General features: G+C 38.9%; 1 protein-coding gene across 1 annotated transcript in view; it reads right to left on the bottom strand.

Annotated features, from left to right (window-relative positions):
- Nucleotides 1-299: 299 nt before the first annotated feature.
- The window catches only part of SIM1 (SIM bHLH transcription factor 1), a 64,981-nt gene continuing 40,895 nt past the window's right edge, over nucleotides 300-24,385 (bottom strand). Inside the window, exons 10-11 of the mRNA XM_028104278.1 lie at nucleotides 3,103-3,505; nucleotides 300-1,030 (exon numbers count right to left, since the gene is read on the bottom strand). Coding sequence (XP_027960079.1) covers nucleotides 300-1,030; nucleotides 3,103-3,505 — 1,134 coding nt within the window. The remainder of the gene's footprint in view (nucleotides 1,031-3,102; nucleotides 3,506-24,385) is intronic.

Below are 24,385 nucleotides of genomic sequence, written 5' to 3'. Positions count from 1 at the left end.
CAGTCCTTTCATGTGGTATATATGCTCACTTAATCTACAAGAGTACTTTTCAATTCAAAATTTATCTATTCTGGTTCCCATACAATTAGATGGGCAATTTATATATTCACTTTAACTCCATTATCTGTGTGTAACCCTGAATGCTAGTGCTCTTTGATTTTGCAGGAACACATGTCAAATATCCAGTAACTTAAATTATCCTCTCTAACCATCTGTGGCATAGTAAATGCTGGTAATGGGGCATTAAACTATAAATATGTTTCAGAGATCCTTAAAGAACAAAATATTTTAGAAAAACATCAGCTTCCATTGGTTATTATAACAGATGTTCCCTTGTGTCCTTGTGCCGGGTCTGGCTGCATCCTTAGATGGGAAGTTACATCAAAGTGTGAGCCATTACAGCCCAAGGAATAGTTTCTAATGGTTTCACTGTCATATAAGTGCTCCAGGGCATATCCAGTTAATGTGTAAGCATGCTTATCAAAATACTGCCGGTGAGAACCAAAGCAGTTTGGAGAGACGGCAGGATGGTCTCCCGCTGTCTGATGTGGAGACATATCCGAATGTAGATAGTCTTTAGCTAGGATCAAACTGGATTTTGAAATGCGATCCGAATTGGGACTACTTATTCGAGACAGTGCAGTGGGACTGTTGTCATAGTCATTTTCATGGGGGCTCAGCATCTTTCCCTCTCTCTGCTGGATGTGGTCACATGGTGAAGTGTTGGCAAGAGCAGAGCTGTGGCAGACTTCCCCTGTTGGCGGGGGCTGTTGGTAGTTTGCAAAACAGAGGGAGTGTTTTTTCCCAGCTCCATTAATGGAAGCCAGTTGGTCTGGGGGGGCTTTCCTTAGCTGCAATCTGTTCTCTTCTTCTTTAATCATTTGCTGGGTGGCTCTTATCAGAGTTTCAATTTTGCTAGGCTCGTGTGGGCTACTTTGATACTGCTCAGTGCGATATCGGTCACCTGATTCGCTGGCAGACCCAGGGTCTGGAGAACTGACCACACTATCTTCATCCCAATGACCTCGCCCTAGAAATTAAAAAAAATAAAAAGTAAGTGGTCTCAAAATTCATCCCCAAAACTGTAAGTGTGTTTCTTTTTCCTATTAAAAGAAACATTTATCTTTCATTTTTGAATGTATGCACCAATATTTGAAACAGACATAGGCTCACATGACAAAGCATCAATGTATTGTACTGGCATTCCTAGTTTTCAGTGGCTTTTAAGTGTAGATGAAGTTTATCACAAGTATTTTAGAAGGTAAACCTTGCCCGTGGGTCCTGGATGCCAATTAACAAAATGGTAGAGTGTTTTTACTTCTCCATGTACGCATATAGTTGGACCTGTCTGACTGTAAATAATAAAAGAAAAATGCATAGGATTTGGTTTATGATACTTTCTAGAGAAATGTTACATTAAACTGATGCTTTGAAAATGCTTTCCATTGGGTTTGAGGAAGACAATGATAGAGACTGGACTACTTTCCCAGTTCCAAATAAATCATCTAAAATGTTAAAATTATTAAGTGTATCATAAGTAGAATTACAATAGAGCTCTAGTGTTAGTTTTAAAACTATTTGAGGGTTAAATATATATATATTCATAAATACACATATATGTATATGTATGCATGGATATATATATCTTGTCCCAATCAAAAATATAAATACTGTCTCCTCAAATCTAGAGATATAAATCTCAGTTTTACATATACTCATATGGTAACTCTGGTATCTTAGTTTCTGAAGTAAGGTAAAGAATAAATAAATATTTAAAATGTTAATAACAACCTGTTCTGAACCAAGGAGAGAGATGAATACAGAGGAACAATGCATCCGAAATATATTCCATAAGCTACATTATTCTTAAAACAGTGTGAAGTCAATATAAAAAGGGAAAGGAAAAGCAGGAAGGGACATATGAAAGCTGTAAACTGCTTAATGCAGAAGGGAAGCCCTGGATCACACTATTCATTGCTTTCCTTTTCCTCTTTCTTCTTATTTTATTTCTAATATTTTCCTCCAGACCGTGTAGGTTAAGCCAGGATTTTCGCTTCACTCCATTCTTTGGCAAGCAATTGCCCTTTGTCCCGGGTTTCCATTACCAGTCTACCATACTAAAGAAACTCAAAGCAAAAGCAGAAAAATAAAAAGCAAAAACAGAAACAAATTAAAATCCTTCGTGGAAGGCTGTCAGTGCCTGGGTGGTGTCTGACAGAGACCATGGGTGAGTATAACATTGTCTAGCACATTTCCCACCCTAAAGACCCAGCAAGAAGAGTAGTATCATCCTGTTCGATCAATCTTAATGTCACTGACTTTTAATGAAACAGGGAGGGTGTCAGAGACCTGCCCGGACCCAAGCCTGGAATGGATAGAACGGGCTCTCCTTTACCAGTTTACTTTGAAATGAACAAATAAGAGCATTACTGGCACTAAAGGCTTCAACCACAGTGCCCATTTCTATGTAGTCATAAAACTGTATAATAATCCCAAGGTGAAAATTTCCATGGGTTCTATATATCACTCCATCTTTCACCCACAGAAGACATTGTAGGTTGTCATAATAATGGGGGAAGGAGGTGGTTACCAGTATTTAATGCCCAGAGGACCAGGAGGGTTAAACCATCTATGAAGTGAGTGATAGACCATAAAGCAAAGCCTGGACTCCCCAATGGGTCAGTGGGGCCCTCATTGAGAAACATTGCTAAATGAGCCCCAAAACTACAGAGGTCCACTTTTGAACCATCAGAATACAGAAGAAAATCATACACAAGAAATTTAAATGCATACATATTACAAGTTCAATAGACTTACTCAACAATTGACTTTGACTTAATTTCTATACTTTTTATGATGTTTACAATGGAAATCATTTTTACTCACATGTCAAAAATAAATGCATGTGGCAAGCATGAGCAAAATTAATACATGTAAAAAGAGTGGATGTGGTTTGTAAAATCCCACTGGTGTGAGTTCCTGATTTGTCAATTCAAAGGAGAAAACCACTGGCTCAGTCCCTCCAGTGTCAAACCTAGAATCTTAGAGACCTGCCCAGGGGCCCAATGCTGCCAGCTCAGGACTCATTTCAACCGCCCTTACCGTGGATCCTGTGGACGGAAGCGATGTGAGGCATGCTGTTTTCATAGGCTTCTCTGCTTTCTGGGGAAGACTTGGTCAGGGGCAAGGCTGCACGAGAGCCCCACCAGGGCTCCCTCCCGGCCTGCGGCGTTCCCAGGAAGTACCTGCCTGCCTCACACCGGCCGCCCTCGCAGGCCTGGGTGTGGAAGTGCCTCTCCTCCACGAGCCTGGAATGGTCCAGCGCAAAGCCATAGCACAGGGAGCTGCGGTCAGAGAACTGTCTATAGGCGCACGAGGCATCATGCTGAGAGCCGGGTCTCTCCGCGGGGTCCAGGAGCTGCGGAGAGGCTGTGTCGGTCAGGGGACTTCCACCCCACTGGCTGTCGTGATCAGATTCAGATCTTTCCGTGTGAAATCCTGAATACTGAAACCAAGAGAGTGAGAAAAGTACATTTCAAAAAAAAAAAAAAAAAAAAAGCACCACGACGGTCACGTGAGCCTTAAGGCACCAAAATAAGCCCTATAAATTCTAGCACCACGCTGGGCACCCCTGACTTGGAACCACTTAATCAGTCATGGTGCCTCAAAAGAAAATCCTTTTGGCTGCTGAAAGGAGGTAAACATAATAATAACAGAAATGGAGGAACTAAATAGCAGGCTGCAGAAGCACTTCACGTGAGTGACCTCACGTAGTTCCTCTATCAACCCTTTAATGAAAAGATTAGTAACCCATTGCATGAAGAGAGAAACTAAGGCCCAAGAGAGAAAATGATCTGCTCAAGGCCACAAGTGAGCAGGCGACAGAGTCAAGATTCAAACCCAAGTCCTCCATCACTACCCACAGGGCATTGCCAAAGGGAGAGTCCAAGAAAGCTCTATATTTTATTCCAATTTGCTGTTCAGATTTCTTTTTCTTAATTTAAAAACAAGACAAAAATAAGGTTTAAGGCCCAAAGTGCTACATCTTCACTCTTTATACTAGACTGTTAACTCTCTGAGGGCCATGCTAATAAAGGCTTAATTAATTCAATGGCAATACAATGTTTAAAAAGACTTGCCCATATAGGCTGAACCTATTCACTAGGAGGCATTTCTTGCTTCCCAAAGTAAGCTCACAGGACAAAACAGCTTCAGGCAACAGTGTGCCTTGCTGGAATCATGCTGCTCACCTGTTGCCAGAGTTATTTGATCTGGTGTTGAAAGAAAACGCAAAAGATTTGGCAGAACTCCCTAGGAGGTATGCTCAGTTTGAAGTTCCTCACAAGTCACTCAAATTAGTAATATAATTTCTACCAGTTTTTGGTTACCTAACTAAGGCTGAACACAAGTCTAGGTACCATACAGAGACTACCTGCTATGATAATCACAGATGCCATTTATTGAGAACTTACAGTGTGTCTGGCAGTTGCTAACCATGGTACATATATTATATCACTGAATCCTCACAATCCCCTGTACAGTAACATATCTCCATTTTACAGATGGGGAAACTGCATCACTGAGAGTTTTAATAAGATGGTATGGCCACCCTGCAGTCTATCCGGCTCAAAGCCTGCACTGCAACCTTGATTTTACACTCGAGAGAAAACACTGTGAAGGAAGAGCAGAGAGAGAAAAAAGGGATCCAGTGTTAGAGACATTTCCAGAAAAGCGGCAGGGACCAAAATACAGTCTCTGGAACCAAAATATGAGTCCATTACATTTTCTTTCTTATCCCAGAAGAAAGAGGGATGGTGCTGGTGGTGTTGTGGGGGGCCCAGGAGAAACTCAGGCAGCTCTGCCTAGGGGCTCTTAGAGCCAGAGACATGAGGTGCAGAGGTTCCTCTGGGGGAACTCCAAAGTATGCCAATAACAGAGCATGTTCAGGAAGGAGTTCTACACAAATTCCAAGTTCGAGATCTTTCTGTTACCATATCTCATTATTACTTTAATTATTTTCCAAATGTACATATGGACTATCAGTATATTCCATCAAGAAAAAAAATAGTAAATGCAAATTCTCTCCCTGCAGAACTGTAAGATGAGCACCATAAGGTATCCCTAGTGCCATTTCCCTACATCACACCTCCACATGCCATCGGCCTTTTCTCCCTGTGAACACCAGCCTCTCATTTTTTCAGATGCCACCTTCACTTTCACCAAGTGAACGTTGGCACCCCCTTCCTTATTGAGGGGGGATCAGAGTGCTCTACACTTGCCCGTTGGTAACACCATTTGTGCACCTGCCTAGGAGAATTTCAGATCGTCAGTGCTCTTCCAAGCCAGGAATTGCCCAGACTTTGCTTGTTTTGATAAAAGTATAAACCAGGCCTATTTCTGAAGTACTCCAGTCAAGACTTTTGAGCCTGTTGAGAGTGAAAAAGCTTTCCCTGAGTGTGTATGGGAAAGTGCTATTGGCGCAGCAGAGAAGAACATTCTGTCCTTGGCTCACAAAGAAAATTCAACACAAGGCAACCCTGGCATACATGAGGTACACGTTTCAAGAGCACCCAAAGAAGAATTTGATGGATAAGCCTCTTGTCAATAGTCAGGAAACTATAACAGCAAGCACACTGCCCTTGAAGCAGGCGGAAGTTGGGTGGTTGAGTTAGACCAAGAAGATTGCCTAGATGCAAACCTTTGTTTTTCAAGACCTGTAAACTTGCACCTGTGTGTACCATCAATCCTCTGAGCCACATTCACCTCTTTAAAATGAATTGCACTGGATGTAAACTCTGTTGAGAACCCTATAGATCCATACATTGATCTGAAAAATTTCAGGTGTTCATCAAGTCTTAGAGGCAAGAGAGAGAGCAGAAGGGAAGGCAGGCAGATGATACATGCAGACCGTGCCATACAATCAGTGAGTGCTGCATAAGAAGGCTCCCGGTCTTCCTCACACCTACCTTTGCTGCTTACTACATAAACAATCTTGGGCAAGTGATTTAATTTCTTTTGTACCAACAGGAAAAGGGTCGTGATGATACTTAACCTACCAAAGGCCAAACCAGAATGGGGACCATTTAACAGAAGAGGAAATAGGGACAGGAAGCCAAGAGAACCTGGTTCCAGGTCCACCCATTCTAGTAACTCTCAGGGTAACCTTGGGCAAATTACTTTACCTTTCTTAGCCTCACCTATAGAATGATACGTTGGATTAGATTAGATGCTCTCTAACTTTTCTTTCAGCTTTAAAATTCTATACGATAGAATTATTATTTGGTATCATTTCTAGTGTTAAAACATAGGATTTCTATGCCTGCCTTTATATTTCACTGATTCAAAGGAGATAAATTATTTAGAACTATAATCCAAGTCCAAGAATGTTTATTGTCATGGTTATAAAACGAAAGTTGTTATGTAAGTTTTATTTTACTATTATGTAAATTTTTCCCCAAGTGTCCCCTTATGGCACAAGTTTTATAGGGACTACATGATCCTTTTGGTCAATAAATTATTATATTCTAGAGGCTTCTGGCAGGATAATGGCAGCCATTTGAATCTGTACCTCTTCACAGATCCTACCCCTAGAACAAAGAGCACAAATGGAATCGCCCATGACCCATGCTACCAGCATTACTGGGAGGTAGAAAGTATGCTAAATTTCAATTTATGAAAAATAAAAATAAAAAGTCAAACAGCAAACACTATGAACCTGTGGGTCCAGAGAGTAGGGTAAGGGCAGGTATAAGAGACTCCAAGAGAAAGAAAGAGACAGAGAGGAGAGAGAGAAAAGTTTAGGACAAAGGCAAAACAGACAAAATTGTCCACAGAAAGAAAAAATACACCACAAGTACGTGCCAAAATAAGAACAGAAGTCAGTGTCTGGTAGTTCACGACACTGGCCACAGGGAAAAGCCTTAAAATCAAGCAAAATCTAAGGTAACAGCCTGGGACAAGAGTCATTTTCATAAGAGAAAAATGTAAATTGAGAATGGATTGTGTCCATAAAAGAGAGAGCATGAAAGGAAAGAAGGAAAAGGGGGAAATTAAGGACCCAGAAGACAGGAAAGAAAAACAAAAGACAGGTGAACCCCTTCTTTCCTCTCTACCCCCTCTCTACCACCATTGTCATCCAGTTACACAACCGTATTTCACAAAATTGACAAGATAGGGTGCTCTTTAAATAGTAATCCAACCCATGAAATGCTAAGAAGTAGGGGAAAAAATTAAACTCGCTATAAAACTCCTGTAGGAAAAAAAAATGAAATGGAAATACGATCATCTCAGCTGATAAAAATTCTCATCAAATAACCAACTACGTCACAAAGGAAGTTGTAAGACAACACACCAACCTAAAATAAGTACCTTCAACAAGCACACAAACATACTTGGGTGCACACACTCAGAACCAGAAATTTTAAAACTAAGAAATGGACCCAAAAACCCCACCCAACAACAACAAAATAGGAAAAAATGCAGTGAAAACTGACCAAACTCACAGAAATTGGATTAGTGAAGAGTAAGTTACAGGTTGTGAAAAGGGCAGAGATTTGAATGAACATTTAATGAGGGAAATTGAAGATAAGCTGGAAAAGATGTAAGGATACAAAAATTGGATAAAGAAAATTAAAAGGTCAAAGTGGTTGAAAGAAGATAGAAAAGGTTCAATATATGCATAGTGTTTATGTAGAAGGCAAAGGAACTAGAATTTTTAGAACAATTTGAAAAAGAAGAATATAATGAGAGAGAGAATCTGTCTACCCAACTTCAAGAATTACCATCATAACTGTGTGGTATTAATGGAGAAATACACGTATAGATAAACAAAACAGAATACAGAACCCATAGAGGAACCCATACAAATATGCCCAACTGATTTTTTACAAAGGTGCAGAAACGATTCAAGAAAGGAAAGACAGACTTCTCAATAAATGGTTGCTGAAATAATTGGACATCTACAGGCAAAAATAAAATGAACCTCAACCCAGGTCTCATAACTTATATAAAAATTAACTCAAATGGATCATAGACTTAAATATAAAATATAAATATATAAAAGACTTAAATTAAAAATATAAATATAAAATTGTAAAACTTTTAGAAAAGATAAAAGAAAATCTTTAAAATCTGGGACTAGGTAAAGATATTTTAGACGATACCAAAACACAATGTATTAAACATTTTTTGATAAATTGGACTTGATCAAAATTGAAAACTTTTGCTTTGTTAAAGATTCTGTTAAGAGGATGAAAAGACAAGCTATAGACCAGGAGAAAACATTTCAAAACCGCATATCCAACAAAAGGACTAGAATCTAGAATATATAAAGAACTCTCAAAACTCAATAAAAAAAAAGGGCAAAAGACATGAAGAGACATTTCACCAAATAGATATACAGATGACAATCACATGAAAAGATGTTCAACATCATTAGCAATTAGGGAGATGCAAATTAAAACTGCAATGAAATATCACTATATACCTATTACACTGGTTAAAATTAAAAATAGTGACAACAACAAGTGTTGACAAAGATGCAGGAAAACTGGATCATCCACACATTGCTGGTGGGAATGTTAAATGGTATAGCTGCCTTGGAAAACAGTCTGACAGTTTCTAAAAAAAAAAACAAAAAACTAAACATACAACTACCATATGCAATCCTGGACATTTTCCAGATAAAGGAAAATTATATTCATACAAAAACCTACACATGAATGTCTAGAACAGTATCTTTTTTTCTACTTCCTGGTCCTCTTTTTTTCTAAGATTTATTTATTTATTTGAGAGAGAGAAAGCATGAGCAGGAAAGGCAGAGGGAGAGGGAGAGAGAGAATCTCAGGCAGACTCAGGGCTCGATCCCACGACCCTGAAATCGTGACCTGTGCCAAAACCAAGAGTTGGATGCTTAACAGATTGAGCCACCCAGGCGCCCATCTGGTCCTCTTTGTTATTGTGCTCTTTTTTTTTTTTTAAGTTATTTTTAACTGTGGTAAAATGCACATAAAATTTTCGGTCTTACCCATTTTTAAGTGTACATTTCAGTGACAGCACATTCACATTCCTGTGCAACCATCAGCACCATCCACCTCCAGAACTCTGTGTCCTGCAAAACTGAAACTCTATACCCATCAAACAATAACTCCCCATTCTCCCCTTCCTCTAGCCCCTGGAAACCACCAATCTACTTTCTGTCAGAGGAAAACCAAATGAATCGGAACCCCCAAACTGCCCTAACACTGGGTATTTCCAGAACCCAGCCACCAAGCAGATCTTTCTGGCACTATTATCTAATCATGCCACTCTCTTGCTTAAAACCATTCTTTCTTTATGTCTTTCTGTCTATGCATCAAATAACACATCAATACCACTTACGTACAAAAAAAAAAAAACTAGAGAAGATGCAAGGAGACTAAGAAACCACTCTCAGTATAAAATAAGTAAAGTCAATTTTAAAAAAAAGGCCACGGGGTCGCCTGGGTGGCTCAGTCCTTAAGCGTCTGCCTTTGGCTCAGGTCATGATCCCAGGGTCCTGGGATTGAGTCCCACATCCGGCTCCCTGCTTGGTGGAAAGCCTGCTTCTCTCTCTCCCACTTACCCTGCTTGTGTTCCCTCTCTGGCTGTCTCTCTCTGTCAAATAAATAAATTAAAGCTTTAAAAAATATAAATAAAAAATTAAAAAAAGACCACAGAAGACTTTAAAAAAACCAATCAGTTAAATTTTAGAGCTATCAGTCAAACTTTACACAACTGATAATAAAGGATAAACCTTAGTGTACATGACTAATCATTAAAATTAATCAAATAGTAGGTCACAAAGACAGCCTCAGGTAACTTTACAAAGTATAAATATTATAAATAATACTCTGACAACAATGAATAAAAATAGAAATGAAAAACAGTTTTTTATAAAGCTCTTTCACCAAAAATAAATCCCACAAACCATTATACAACTCTTGGGGGAAATAGGCAAATATAAACATAAATTATAAATTTTCGGGGAAAGAGATAATGAAGATATTCCATGTCTGGATTTCTAGAATACATAGCGTTAGACACCTAAATTAATGAAAATGAAAGAATAAAAATAAGTTCAATTCTCAATTCAAAAGCTAGAAAGAGAAAAAAAAAAAGAAAGCACAATGAAAAATGATCAAAAGATATAAACTATTCACAAAAAATGTAAAAATAATTCCTAAGCATATGAAAAGATAGTTAACTTCTTAATAAAATAAATGCAAATTAAAACACCACTGAGATACCATTTCTCAGGCATCAGATTAGCAAAGCTTCAGAAGCTTGGACATACACTGACAGAGTGTGGGGAAGCAGGCACTTCCATGTTTTGCTGGCAGGAATGCAAATGGATACAACCTCTACATAGGAGAATTTGGCAATTCTTAGCAAAAACTCAATTTCCAGGGTGCCTGGGTGGCTCAGTCACTTGAGCGACCGACTCTTGATTTTGGCTCAGGTGATGATCTCAGGGTCCTGGTATTGAGCCCCATTTGGGGCTCCTCTCTCAGTGGGGAATCTGCTTGACAATTCTCTCTCTCCCTCTCCCCCTGCCCCTCCACCCCCACTCCTTCTCTCTCTGAAATAAATAAATCTTAAAAAAATATTTTTTTAAACCCTGCAATTTCCCAATTCTAAAGAATCATTAGACCAAGAAATACACATTGAAGTATTAAGGCTTAGGTAAAGAGGCATCATATATGGAACCTACTATGAAATGATTTAGAAAAAAATAAATAAGGAAGATGGAAAGGAAAGAGAAAATGAAAATAATAGAGCAAATATAGAAAAATGTTAAGTGCTGGTGAACCTAGGTTTAGTATACAGGGATAATTTCCTATTCTAGCAACATTTCTTTATGTATGAAATCATTTCAAAATATTTTAAAATCAAAAAAGCCCATATAGTACACTGATACCTTATTTATAGATTAGAGACAAAGCCATTAAATGAAAATATTTTTCTGAAGAAATGGAAACTTGCCCCCCAAAGCTGTAACTTAATTATATAAATAGCTTTGTTTTTATTACTGATTTTTAATATTTTGTACTTAAAAATGTAATTTTAAGTTATCCACTAGGGATTCCAATAGAAACAACATTGGACTCAAATATAGGAGGACAGTGGTCTACTCTCATGTGACTATGCAGTAGTAAACCTGTGCACTACTGTGTGACTTGTACAAGAGACCACTTTCTTTGGATCTTGGTTTTCCCATCTGCAGAATAGGAACAGACTACTGACATTGTGGGATTGCAATGAGGATCAAATAAATAATATATAGCAAAGCACTCTTAAAAATGCAAACATGTTGGGCGCCTGGGTGGCTCAGTTGGTTGGGCGGCTGCCTTCAGCTCAGGTCATGATCCTGGAGTCCCGGGATCGAGTCCCGCATCGGGCTCCCTGCTCGGCAGGGAGTCTGCTTCTACCTCTGACCCTCTTCCCTCTTGTGCTCTCTCTCTCTCAAATAAATAAATAAAATCTTTAAAAAAAAATGCAAACATGTTACAGATACATATGTATGATGTAAATGTCCTTAACTAATAACTTTCACTTGGGGAAACAGGAATGGTTATCATATCACCATCTTGTAAAACTATTTTTTCCCCAGACTGTATTATCTAGGGGTCACATTTTTCAGTCCCACCCTACAGGTATGTAAGAGATAAAACATATATGCTAAAGGATAAAGAAATCAGCCTTCCAATTGCAAAAAGAAATAAGGCCACTGGCCAATCACCTAAACACTAGGGCCTTTTCTTCCAAATACTCTGATTTTCAAAGCTGCAATGCACTTTGGTACCACTGGTTCTTATTGCTTAAGCTTTGATTGATGAGCACTGGGTGTTATATGCAACTAATGAATCATTGAACACTACATCAAAAACTAATGATGTACTATATGCTGGTTAACTGAACATAAAAAAAAAAAGCTCAAAGGTGTGTTTTAAGGGTGGAGAGAGAATGAACTGGAATACATGCAAGCCCTGTAGATGATTCTTCCAGCAATTGTTGGCATCAATACTAATTTCACGGAAAACAAAATAATGTTTTAGCAACTATAGAATATCTGTTACTTTTTGGGGCACTTTATCCTGTATTTAATGCTAAGAAACTGAATGATTTAATTCCCTATTTTAATTAGGTTACATCAATCAAAGAAAGTTCACTGAAAATTAATTTTTGGTTAATTTTGCTGAAACCTCTGTTTCTCTTTCTTAGAAAATGTGTTGTCATTCTGAATACTCTGCACCTTAATTTATTCCTATTTCTTACTTAAAATTCAAAAAAAGGGGGGGTGGTGCCTGAGTGGCTCAGTCGTTAAGTGTCTGCCTTCGGCTCAGGTCATGATCCCAGGGTCCTGGGATCGAGCCCCGCATCGGGCTCCCTGCACGGCAGGGAGTCTGCTTCTCCTTCTCCCTCTGCCTGCTGCTCCCCCGCTTGTGCTCTCTCTCTCTCTCTCTCTCTCTGTCAAATAAATAAATAAAATCTTTAAAAAATAAATAAATAAATAAATAAATAAATAAAATAAAAGTTAATTTTCAAAAAAGGCATTCATGTTGGCAAATTAAAAAGTAGGTCAGATGAAAGATGCCCTTGTTCTCACGAAATATGATACCAAATGCCACCCACCAAAGTTGGGCTAAAGCTGGCAGGCAAAGAGCTTTGATGACTGCCAGAAATGGATGTCAATGACATCCACGTACCCCAGCTCCCCTTTGGGATTCAGTTCACGAAAGAATCATCCCTTTCAGAAGAGACAGATATCTCATCTGGTTACAGGTTTAAACCATCAGCTGGGGCTTACTATGCATCCAATGGGAACTTTTTGCAATAATTCATCCTGTGATTCATTCTAATATTTATTGAGTGCCTACTATTTGCAGAGCAGTATGCCTGGTGATATGAGAAATGCAGCTCCACCTTCACACTAGTGAACAGAACATAAACAGTGCACAGAACATAACTTTAATACAAGTAAGAAAATGGCATTGGCCTGAATAGAGAGAAAAGCAATATAGTTTAGGAGTTCAAAGAAGGGAGCCATTTCTCTCTCTCTCTCTAAACACTGTAGTTGCTTGGGAAGGTAAACAGGAGTTTATGACTGATTAAGAGGCAAATGAATATATGATTGGCATATGCTAACTAATACCCATAACAACAACAATAGCTACCATTACCAAATACTTGCTATGCACTAATCACTATGCTGAGATCCCACAGACATTATCTTATTAAATGCTAACATCTTAAAAGTATTATTAATCCCTTTACAGATGCAGCAAGTGAAGCTCAAAAAACAAACAAAAAATTTGCCCAAGGTCACATGACTGGAGTTTAAGAGGAGGGATTCAATTCTAGAGCCCTTGCTCCTTCCTGTTCCCCAGACTCATCTAGACGTGTGTAGACACAGCAGTGTCCCACTCTCTAAGCAGTAATGGATGCCAGGTCCCCAAGCGTGTTTTCACAAAGGAGGCTTTCTCTAAGCCCTACGCTACAGTAAACTATCTCCACACAACTTTGGGTGGTATTCTCCCATCCCAGGAAAGTTCTTCCACCACAATTACACCCACAGACAGTCTTCCTTCAGTAACAGTTAGGAGGTTCATTCCTGCCTCCACAGTATGTTCCAGACAGGTGCTCTGCATTCATCTGGATGTGGCAGCAACAACCCAACTCAGGAAAAATGCCAGATGTTCCAACAATAGATGTTATAGTTATCTATTTTTATTCTGGCAGCTCATTGAGGTTTTTATCATTTTTAGCTGTAAAATATAGAGAGAGATCCTCTTATGGCAAAGTCTTGTTTTCCATGAAAAACTTTCACTCTATCAGGCATGAGCAGCTTTCCTCTTGATTTGTGTCTGAACCATGAGAAAAAACATCACAGATGTAGACTGCATTGTACTAAGAACATATGCATGCTTTTAAATCACTTTTATCTTACTTTTTACTAATGTAACCCTGAAACATAAAATATGTTCTTTTTTTTTCATTCACTGTTCTGGGAAGAACAGATGGTAAAAGGGTTAGATTAAAGTAATACAGCATGTCCATTAAAATAACCCCCACTGCTGGGGCTGCTTCCCTCAGACAGGAGTTGTGTTTACTATACAGAATGACTTTGGCTTACACAAATTGGAGATTGCCAGGGGTTTTCTCAAGGATAAACAGAAGGGTAAGAGAAAAACTAACATCAAAATTGAATGCATTTTTAAAAAACAATTATGCAGGTTATTTTGTGCTAATCTGAGAAGCTGAGTGAAAACACGTGCCTGTGATAATATAAGAGAACAGCCTTGAAATAAGAATCCATTTCTAACTTAAAAAATTGTACTACCTAGAAGTCCTAACTAACTAAAACTGCAAAGAAGGTATCAAGTAGACATTATTTTCTACATTCCTGAATTCCTGCTAGTAGTAGGTAGAGATTTCTTGTACCACTTATTTCTAACTTATTGTCTTATTAACCAACAGCAAGAATAATTTTGTATAGGCTACACATTAAGGAGGCTAAGTATAATTTATACACGAGTAGCAAAATATTTAGCATCGGAAAAGAATCCTCAAGAGTTTTTTATGAAATCCAGTTTAATTACATATAGGTCTTAAAGAGTTCAGTTAAAAAAAAAAAAAAAAACTTCCTCAAGAAAAATTAGAGAGGGGCACCTGGGTGGCTCAGTTGGTTAAGCGACTGCCTTCGGCTCAGGTCATGATCCTGGAGTCCCGGGATCGAGTCCCGCATCCGGCTCCCTGCTCAGCAGGGAGTAGGCTTCTCCCTCTGACCCTACCCCCTCTCATGCTCTCTCTCTCTCTCATTCTCTCTCTCAAATAAATGAATAAAATCTTTAAAAAAAAAAATTAGAGAATGCACTTTAAAAGAAAAAAAAATCAATTGAGTCACATCCCAGAGTCAAGGATGGTTTTACCAAAAGAACTGAGCAATAAATATTTCCATTTATACCATAAACAATTAGAAAGCAAATACAGACTCAAAATTCTACTATTTGCAATTTTAAATATTTTGGCCATTTCTTCTTTCACTTAGAAAATGGTATTAATTGTCAGCTTCTCATAATCACTGTTTAAAAATGTGTTCACAAGATTTTCTCCCATTATTTTTATGATTTGCTCCACTTATAACTATTATTTATTGTGACATTGCTTTTAGCTTTAATCCACATTTTAGTTATTTTTAGCTCAAAGAATATTCTGGTGAGAAATCTTTCATACCTGTAAGTTCCCTGATACAGTTCATGAAGTAGAAACATGGGAAGTTTTTTAATGTGTCTCAAGTATGGTTTGAAACGTCATAGGCCTTCTCTTAATCCACCCCCACAGTTAAAGAAATGCTCCTGGGATCTGGTTCACTCATTTTTTCTCACAGAAAAGTAACCATAGTTGACATCTCATTAGCTGTCAGGGTGATATGCAGCTGGAAGGGAATCTGCACTCCGAACCCGAGGCTAGGTTTCCTCCAGGGTAATTCTGTAAGGAATCTCTTATAGGGTTTCATATGGAGAGAGCTGTTCCCAAACCATGAAATCCACAATTCACATCCTTTTGTAAATCCAAAGGTAAAGTCCTAAAGACTTGCAGGCATTTTCATTGCACCAAAGATTTTAAACAGGTAATGAAGGTAGAAGGAACATTTAATTAAGCCTCTTATGTCATGGCATATGCAGCTGTAAATGATCAAGAATATCCCAACTTGCATAGACAATGCAGAAATAGCTCTAGCCCATGGGGTAAATCCTGGATTTCCAGGACCAGTAACATTAGTTTTAATGGTGATGTTCTTCCATGATGGGCTTCGGGCATGAGCCAGAACCACTTCCATTCTTTCATCAATGCTCTAACTCACCCTCTGACTTTTCACATAGAAGTGGCAGGTTAGATGGGCATGAATTAGATGGGTACAGGTGGTGTCACCTGCTCCAACCCCTTAGTGCAGTGTTGTTGGGTCTTCTACTGGTTTGTTCTGGGTCTGGACAAAGGACTGGCTGCCCATGCTACTCTTGGCAGTGTCCTAGAACTGGGCCAACAGATTGGCAGTTGTATTACCTGCTTTCTGCCTGTTAAAAGAGAAGATCTATCAGATTTGTAATTTTGTGAAAAGAAATTGGAGCTCAAAGGCCCTCTACCAAGTTAATCAGTTTCAAAGTGGTATCTGTAAAAGGAAAAATCGTTCTATCTTTTCTTCTGCTAAGTCAAACACAGTAAAATAATGAGGAAAATTAAAATAGCACAAACTATTAAACAATATAAATCAGAACCTTGACTTTTCCAGAAAATCATAGCAATTCGATGCAGTATAATATGCCAACAGGAGTTTCCTAAAAATTATGAAAGAAGGAAGAGTTAAATTTAGATTTCTTAAAGATATCCAAATCTAACTTTCTTAACTCTAGAAGGTTCCCATTATGAGTGGGTCAAATCCCACCATGAACTGTCAAATAAGGCACTGCTGTCTTTAATTTCACTATTTAGTTTTAATAAATTTTTATTTAAACAAATTTTTTGTTAAAATAAATTCCCCTGGATACATTTTGATGGTAGATTCAGCCATTCCCCTCTTTCTGTTCAGCTGGGGAGCAGAATTGCTAACTCCAGAATTGCTATCACTTCCACTAAGCCAAAAGCAGAGGCTTTCCACTTGATTTTTGACATTAAGTCTCCCCCAGATTCACACCATCCTATGTTTTGGCACAGATGTGTGTAACACGAATTATGCCTTATAACCAGGAATCTATGGGGATGAGAGGCAGTCTGCAGCTGGGCTTTTGTGGGTAGCTGGGATTTGAGAGTCTCCACAGGCAAGGTGTCCATACAGTGGACTCCAACTAGAGTGGAGAGTTGATGTAGGGGAAGCTGGAGCCCGTACAGGTAAGGCAGGCAGGGGCGGAGATGTAGCCTGGGCCACATTTAGAGACTGGACCTCATACTATAACAAACAAGGAGCCTCTGTAGGTTTTTCTTCTTTTTAAGATTTTATTTATTTATTTGAGAGAGAGAGCACGAGTGGTGGGGAGGGGAGTGGTAGGAAGGTGCTCCCTGAGCAGGGAGCCCAACGCGGGACTTGATCCCAGGACCCGGGGATCATGACCTGAGCCGAAGGCAGATGCTTAACCGACTGAACCACCAGGCATCCCTTGTAGGTTTTTAAGTAGGGCTGGGGCAGAGGGTAATGAGGTGGGTATATGCCAAAAATGATTTGCTCTGGCAGGAATGATCAGAGACTCAAAGAATAGTAAGGAGGCACAGGAGGTAGTCTAAATGTGATGTCCTACTCCAGAGAGCCTGGAACCAGACAAAGACAGTAGGAATAACGTAGAAGGGCCAAGGGCCAAGAAACATGAAGCAACATGACCCTCACAAGGCCCTTTGTGTTCAAAAGATCAAAAACCAAACCAAACCAGCAAACAAAAAAAGTGTTTTAAGAGAATTTCCCCTTTCTTATAGAAGAAATCTATCCCACATAGAGCATAATATTACTAAAGGTATAATACAAAAAGTGCATATAGATTATTAAAAGAATAAAGGAGTGATCTAGAAAGTATCTACTGATCATAGGAACTGAGCTCTAGAACTAGGGCTGAATCTATAAACAAAGACAGGTCTCTGAGATGGAAAACATGCCAACAAGGCATTTCATGCACAGACACTCAAATGTCAATGCAATTATTTTGTAATCAAAACACACACATGCACACACACACACGTGCGTGTGTACAAATATCAGCTGTCACATCTCTCCATTGTTGCATTGAAGATGCAGCGGGGACATGGAGAATAGAAAGCCCACTTGAGATGTGGATGGTTCTCTGCCCCTAGAGTAAGAGACAGAGAACACTTATTCAAAGTCTTACTCTTACAACACATCTAATTCACGCTACCACATCTAATTCCTCCTCAGCACCTAGGTGTCTGATTTGTGCTGCAGGATTTTGCACCTGTGAAACCATCCCCAGGCTGTTTTGGGTGTGTACTTTTTGCTTCTTTACATAGGTTATAAATTCCTTAGTAGCAGAGTGTTTTCCCTCCTTGGAGTTTTTACATCTCTAAAGGCAACCAACAAAGTATTCTCACACTTTTAATGTAATCATTCATTCATTCATTCATTCATTCCCTTAACATTTAGTGAGTAAATATGTGGAAGACACCATACTAGATGCTGGGGTGGGGTTGGGGTGGATATGAAATAGACATGGTTACTACTTTCAAAGAGATTATAATCCGAGAGAGGAGACACAACATATCTAGAAGGTAGTAGAAGGTAGATTATTCTAAATAGAGAACTGAAGGGGAAATATAATCCAGTTATATTTCATGAAAAATGTAGCATTCAATCTAGGCCTTGGAAGATAGGCAGAATTTTTAAAAATTGAGGCAATGCAGGCAGAAATAAATGCACAAGCACAAGCATGGAGGCAGGGAGGACAAGGGATTCAGCAAATAGTGAGCAGACTGATCAGGCAATTAAGGATCCAATTATAGATGACCTTGAGCAACAGCTAGGGCCATGGCAGTTCTCCATGCACTGACATGATTGGTGGTCTTTTTAAGGTCAATCTGGGAAATAGGGCAAACTGTAGAGGAAAATGTCCCAGAGTGGGGGCAAAATTAAGATACCATTGCAATCCCCCAGAGTGAGAGAACTTCTGGGACACAGGCAATGGGAGAAGGGTAAGTGGGTGGGAAGCTAAAAAAGCACAGCTGCTAGAGCAAGCATGGAGTCTGGTCCCTGAGGGAACACCCACAAATTAAAGGGCTTTATTGACCCCCCTTCCATAGTCCCACTGCAAACTTTGCAAACAGGGATAAACTTGCACTTGCTGATGACTCCCCATGACATGTGAGGTCTCTAGGCCTCGAGGCCATTGGTTCTCTCACTGTCAGCCCCCAACTCCGACCTCCAGTCCACTGCTAGAAAGGCAGGTCAGCCCCCAGCACATGCCACCACAGGCCTTTAACACACATCTACTACACTGGGTTTCAATTATCTTTTTAGTTTTTTAAAAATCCTTTTTAACATTTTTTATTTTTTTAAAATTCATTATTTAAATTCATTGTAGTTAACACATAGTGTATTATTACTTTCAGAATTTAGTGATTCATCAGTTGCATATAACACCCAGTGCTCATTCCATCAAGTGCCTTCCTTAATGCCCATCCCCCAGTTACCCCATCCCTCCCCTCACCTCCCCTCCAGCAACCCTCAGTTTGTTTCCTAGGGTTCAGCATCTCTTATGGTTTGCCTCCCTCTCCCTTTTCATCTTATCTTATTTTTCCTTCCCTTCCCCTATGTTCATCTGTTTCTTGAAAAAGAATTACCGTTACATTTTTATCTCCCCCAATGAATCTGTAAACCCTCTGGGGCAAAGACTGTATCTCCAGAACTTAATACATCTCATCACTGCCCTATTTCTTTCTCTACCTCCCCTGCCCCCTTCATGGGCTCATCCATCCATTAATCCTGGACACCACTGTGCCCCTGCCTCAACCATGTGCCAAGAGAATAAAAAGGCAGAAGCTGTGGTCTTGAGGTCCCATGAATGACCACATCTTATAATTCTTCTCTAAAATATTGCCTTGCCTCCCCAACAAGACCATGCACACAGTTCCTTGAGGACCTACCTTTAGCATTTTAGTGTACATAATAGGTATTTAACTAAATATAACAGTAAAAACCAAAGAACAAACCCATAACACAGAGGTCTCATCTTATTGAGCAGAATCTTTTCTAAAATAATACTCAGAGTTTCATCTATGAAGATGTTTTTTAAAAACCATAAAGGACCACTCTAATAATCTCCTGATATTTCTGTAGGAGAGGGACACTAATCTCAAATTTATACATGGCCAGAAAATATAAACAAGCCTATGAAATTTCTGAAAAGATAACTTCATTTATTTGAAAGATACATTAAAAACTTTTCTTGTGGTTAATGATCAAGGATTACATGTTTTCATGCTACATATAAAACATGAAATGAGGGGATGTCTCTCCTGGTAGTCACAGAAGTCCTATATTTGAGAAATCCTTGGTCCTTCTTTTCTCTGGAACCTAACTTTTTAGTTAGGCTCTTAGCATAGCAGTCACTGTGTATTTTTGAGGTCAGAAAGAACCTTTGCAGAAATAGAGTTTTTACCTTCACCAAAAGGAAGCCAGATTGCTGGCAGTGAAAATTAAGAGGGTTCTGTGGGACTATTTAAGGTAACAGATGTGGAGTAAAACCTGCAAGTGTTACAGTGTATCTGTAGCAAGTGATTAAATACTTTCAGATTTCAGAAGCACACACAGTCTTATGCATGCGCTGTTATTACAGAATTATATGGTGTATTGGTTATGACTGACTAGGGAAAAAGCAAGAGGAGGGCAGGATGATGCAATAAAACAAGAGGGCACGCACTGTCTATAATAAACGTAACAATTATAAACATGCCATAATGAGAAGTTTAAAAGGAAACAGGAATCAGGAGGTGGAATGGGGGGGCTATGGAATAGGAAGGCAATTTATTCATGATTGACATAATTAAATCATAGCAAGATAACATCCAACTATATTAGAGTAGCCATGGCTCCTTTCCATAAAAACAGGTGAAAAATATTGTAGCAATTGATAATAGATAAGATCTGAAAAATAAATTCTACAAACAACATTTCTGATTCAACAGAACTATAAAAACAAGTTGCTATTTTCATGAATATAAACCTCAATAACAATAAAATACAACTGTCATAACGTATCCCCAGGCCTTAACAGTTTTGCCGCTATACAGAAAAGCACAGTAGCTCTGTGCAGAGTCTTTGGAAATCAACTATAATAGTGCCTACGACAATTTTTCCAAAACCATTCAAAAACAATTCTGTTTTGACCTTTCTTGTCCTGAGTAATACATAGAGGTACAAAGGTGATTGAGTCATTCATTAAGTGGCTATAATATAATCAAGTCTAAAATCATTCCCAAGAGCATCTCATATCAGGAGGGGACCTGAAGGTTCATCTATTACTGCAAACTGGGTGTGACAGCAAATTACAATTTGTGCATGTCTCACATGTTCAAAGAAGGGAGGCTAAATAATTCCAAAAAGCAATGTTACTATTTGCCATTCAGCAGACATCTTTGAGAAATTTCTAGATATGCCCAACACATCATAGAGCAAAGAGCCTAATAAATAACATTGATAGAATCATTAAATCTCCATTTACATAACTAATAAGAGGAGCAAGACAGTACCCTGTAAGCTCAGCTTTGCTCTGGAAACTGCCTCTTGAAAACTCTAATGAGAAGAATTTGCACGCTAAAAGCATGTAACCATGGAAATAACAGACAAGATTTTCTTTTTATTTTTGAGAAAAGGGGCAGAAGTATTTAAAATTAAATGCAAAAGCTCGATCATTTAGGAACCAAAAATGCATTTATTATGGATCTATTAACCTATGAAGGAAAAATTCAGTATGAATTTGTCATTAACTACAAAAAATAAGCTTTAAAGTATAATTTCAAGATAAATCTTTAAGTGATCAAATTACTCTGTAAGGACAATTGGTGCAAGCAGCCAAGGACAAAAAGGGTTTCATCCATTCTTCCTCTACAAGGCCTTTTACTTCCATAGAGAACTTTAGTTCAGACCTTCACAGGTACACGCCGGGACTATTCACATGAGGAGTCTGCCTTGCTTTAACCACCTTATGTTTTCATTTCCTGTTCAAAAGCCTTTACTGTCTCTTCACAAAACAAACTCTAAATTCCTTGGCCTGGCAGATGTTTGGCACCAATCAATGCTTCCCAACATATCATCCTTAGTCCTCATCCACAGGGACAAACTCTCCCCCACTTCACTCCAGTTCCAGTAATAATGCATCTCTGCATTTCTTCATAATCTTGGTCTTCCTGAAGTGTCCTCTCCTTTCCCTTATGCCTGTATGCCTGAATCATACTCTCAAAGCCAGGTCAGGCACAATGCCTTCTCCAGTCATCCAGGCCACAGTCCCTGCAACTGAACCACTCATAAAGCTCTTTGTGTACACCATCTCTTTCCTATACGGTACTGATTCTAATGTGTAAATTATCATTTCAGCTGTACTGTAAAACTTAAGGACATTTCTTATACCACTTTTTTATATTCTAGCACCTTTCACCCAACCCCTACCCTCATTCACCACAAGGGCCAGCATCTTTCCAATGGAGGTTCTCAGCTAGCATCTACTGAGTCAAAGACACATAATAGCAATGATGCATGAAAATTAAAGGTTAAGTATCCCTTCATAATACAAGGACAATTTGAAACAAATGAGACTTCTGAGTAGCTAATTTTTTTTCTTTAACATTTCTAAGGATTTGGAATCCAAGATGATGCTACCAACTTGCTTTCTTCCAGAAGATACAGTGATGAGTTTGCCCTGGATTTCATGCTTTGCCAATGTGCCTGCCCCCAGAGGGCCTTCTGCTCACCCCATGACAATTCACTACAAATGCCTGTTCCCTCATCTGTCTATAGGAGTAGCTCCTTGAAAGCAAAGGCAGTATGTTCCATTTCTGATCTCTACATATTAGTAGCCCATATAGTAGGAACTCAGTCAATGATTGACCTAGCACCATGATTGTCTAAAGTAAACACAATTAAAGAATAGCCTTTACTAGGCACATAAACATTAAGTAAACTTAATTCATGACTGTGTGATTTCAAATGAGACATATAGCCAAAATTTTAAGGACTACATATATGTAAGTACTAAGCACAAAAATGAGCACACAAACATCAAGAGAAATCTTATATGGACATACGTGTTTGCATGTGCATGATTTTTATACATCCTAGAATATATCTAGAAGAAAGCACCATTTTAGAGAGGGAAAATAGGGAATAGAAGTGTTTTTTCTACTTTCCACTCTTCTGTATTATTTTTTTCTGGTGCAAAAGGTGTTTTTATTATAGCACGGGGGACAGGACCCATGGGCAGAAAGGGCAGCACTGGAGTTGTGAGGAGCAATTGATTATATACTTTGGAGTTGAGGAAGGTAAAGAAAAAGGGAAGTTTCCAAAAGGACTTTCATATGCTAAAGAAGAAGCGCGGGATCCTGGAGGCCTTGCTATTATCAAGCTAAGATTGTTTTTCCCTCTAGCAAAGCATTAACATTAAGATGGGATTTTCCTAGAGGAATGTCTACTCTACCAGCCTCAAGTATTTGTCGATGGGCTGCAGGTTATAAGGAAATTTAATTTTATCTACATTTCTTTTCTTGCCTTTGTTCTCTACATCATTCCCCCCTGAACAATTTTGACCCTTAAATCTTTAAAGTTGTTACCTTCTGTAACTTCTTCCTGCTAAATAGGTGCGAGAGATGTCCCTACCTGTGGGTCAACATTGGTAGGTTGGAGAATTTATATATAGGAGCTACCAAAGGCAGAGACAGCCAGTCCAAGGTATAGACAATCTTCGGTATTTTTTTTTAAACCAGGGAACATGTGGGGTGCCTGGGTGGCTCAGTTGGATAAGCATCTGCCTTCAGCTCAGGTCATGATCCCAGGGTCCTGGGATTGAGCCCCTCCTTGGGCTCCCTGCTCAGTGGGGAGCCTGCTTCTCCCTCTCCCTCTGCCTCTCTCTCGTCTCTGCTCCTGCACGTGCTCTCTCTCTCTCTCAAATAAATAAAATCTTTTAAAAATAAAATAAACTATGGAACATGTATAACTTTCAAATTAACTCCTCCTCCTTTGTGTATGACCACATGCACAAAGAGCAGTCTAATGACAGTTACAACATTTTTTAAAATGAGTCATCTAGGGGTGCCTGGGTGGCTCAGTCGGTTAAATGTCCAATTTGTGATTTCAGCTCAAGTCATGATCTCAGGGTCATGAGATCGAGCCCCACATTGGGCTCCATGCTGGCCATGGAGCCTGCTTAAAGATTCTCTCTCTCCCTCTGCTTTCCCCCCACTCATGCATGCTCTCTCTCTCTCAAATAAATAAATAAATAAATAAATATTTTTAAAAAATGAGTAGTCTACCATTAGAGCAAACTAACAGAAATTTTACATGTTAGAGCTATGCATGAAAGCAGACAGAATTAGTGAGTTTTTAGAAGTCCAGTGGGGAGATATTTTGTGGTGTAATTTCTGCATAACAACAGATAAATTCCTTCTTAACTTAGTATTTCCTAATTTAAATTCTTCTTTCATCTATGTGTTCAACATTCCTGTATGTTTAAGGATAAAATTACCCAAAGGTGTAATTGATCCTTCCAAGTAATAAAAAGAGACAGTAAAACTTTTTCCCCAAGGTACAAGATTATAATAAGAAAAGCCTCTCAGATGTTCAATAAAAAGAAGCAACTCCTCCTCCACAGTGACTTTAACTAAA

Source organism: Eumetopias jubatus, unplaced genomic scaffold, assembly GCF_037043125.1.
Source record: "Eumetopias jubatus isolate StellerSeaLion01/CBP00866 unplaced genomic scaffold, mEumJub1_p1.0 scaffold_6, whole genome shotgun sequence".
NCBI classification, from domain to species: domain Eukaryota; kingdom Metazoa; phylum Chordata; class Mammalia; order Carnivora; family Otariidae; genus Eumetopias; species Eumetopias jubatus.
The sequence above is the reverse complement of the archived record's forward strand: the minus strand, read 5'-3'. Positions and strand labels throughout refer to the sequence as shown.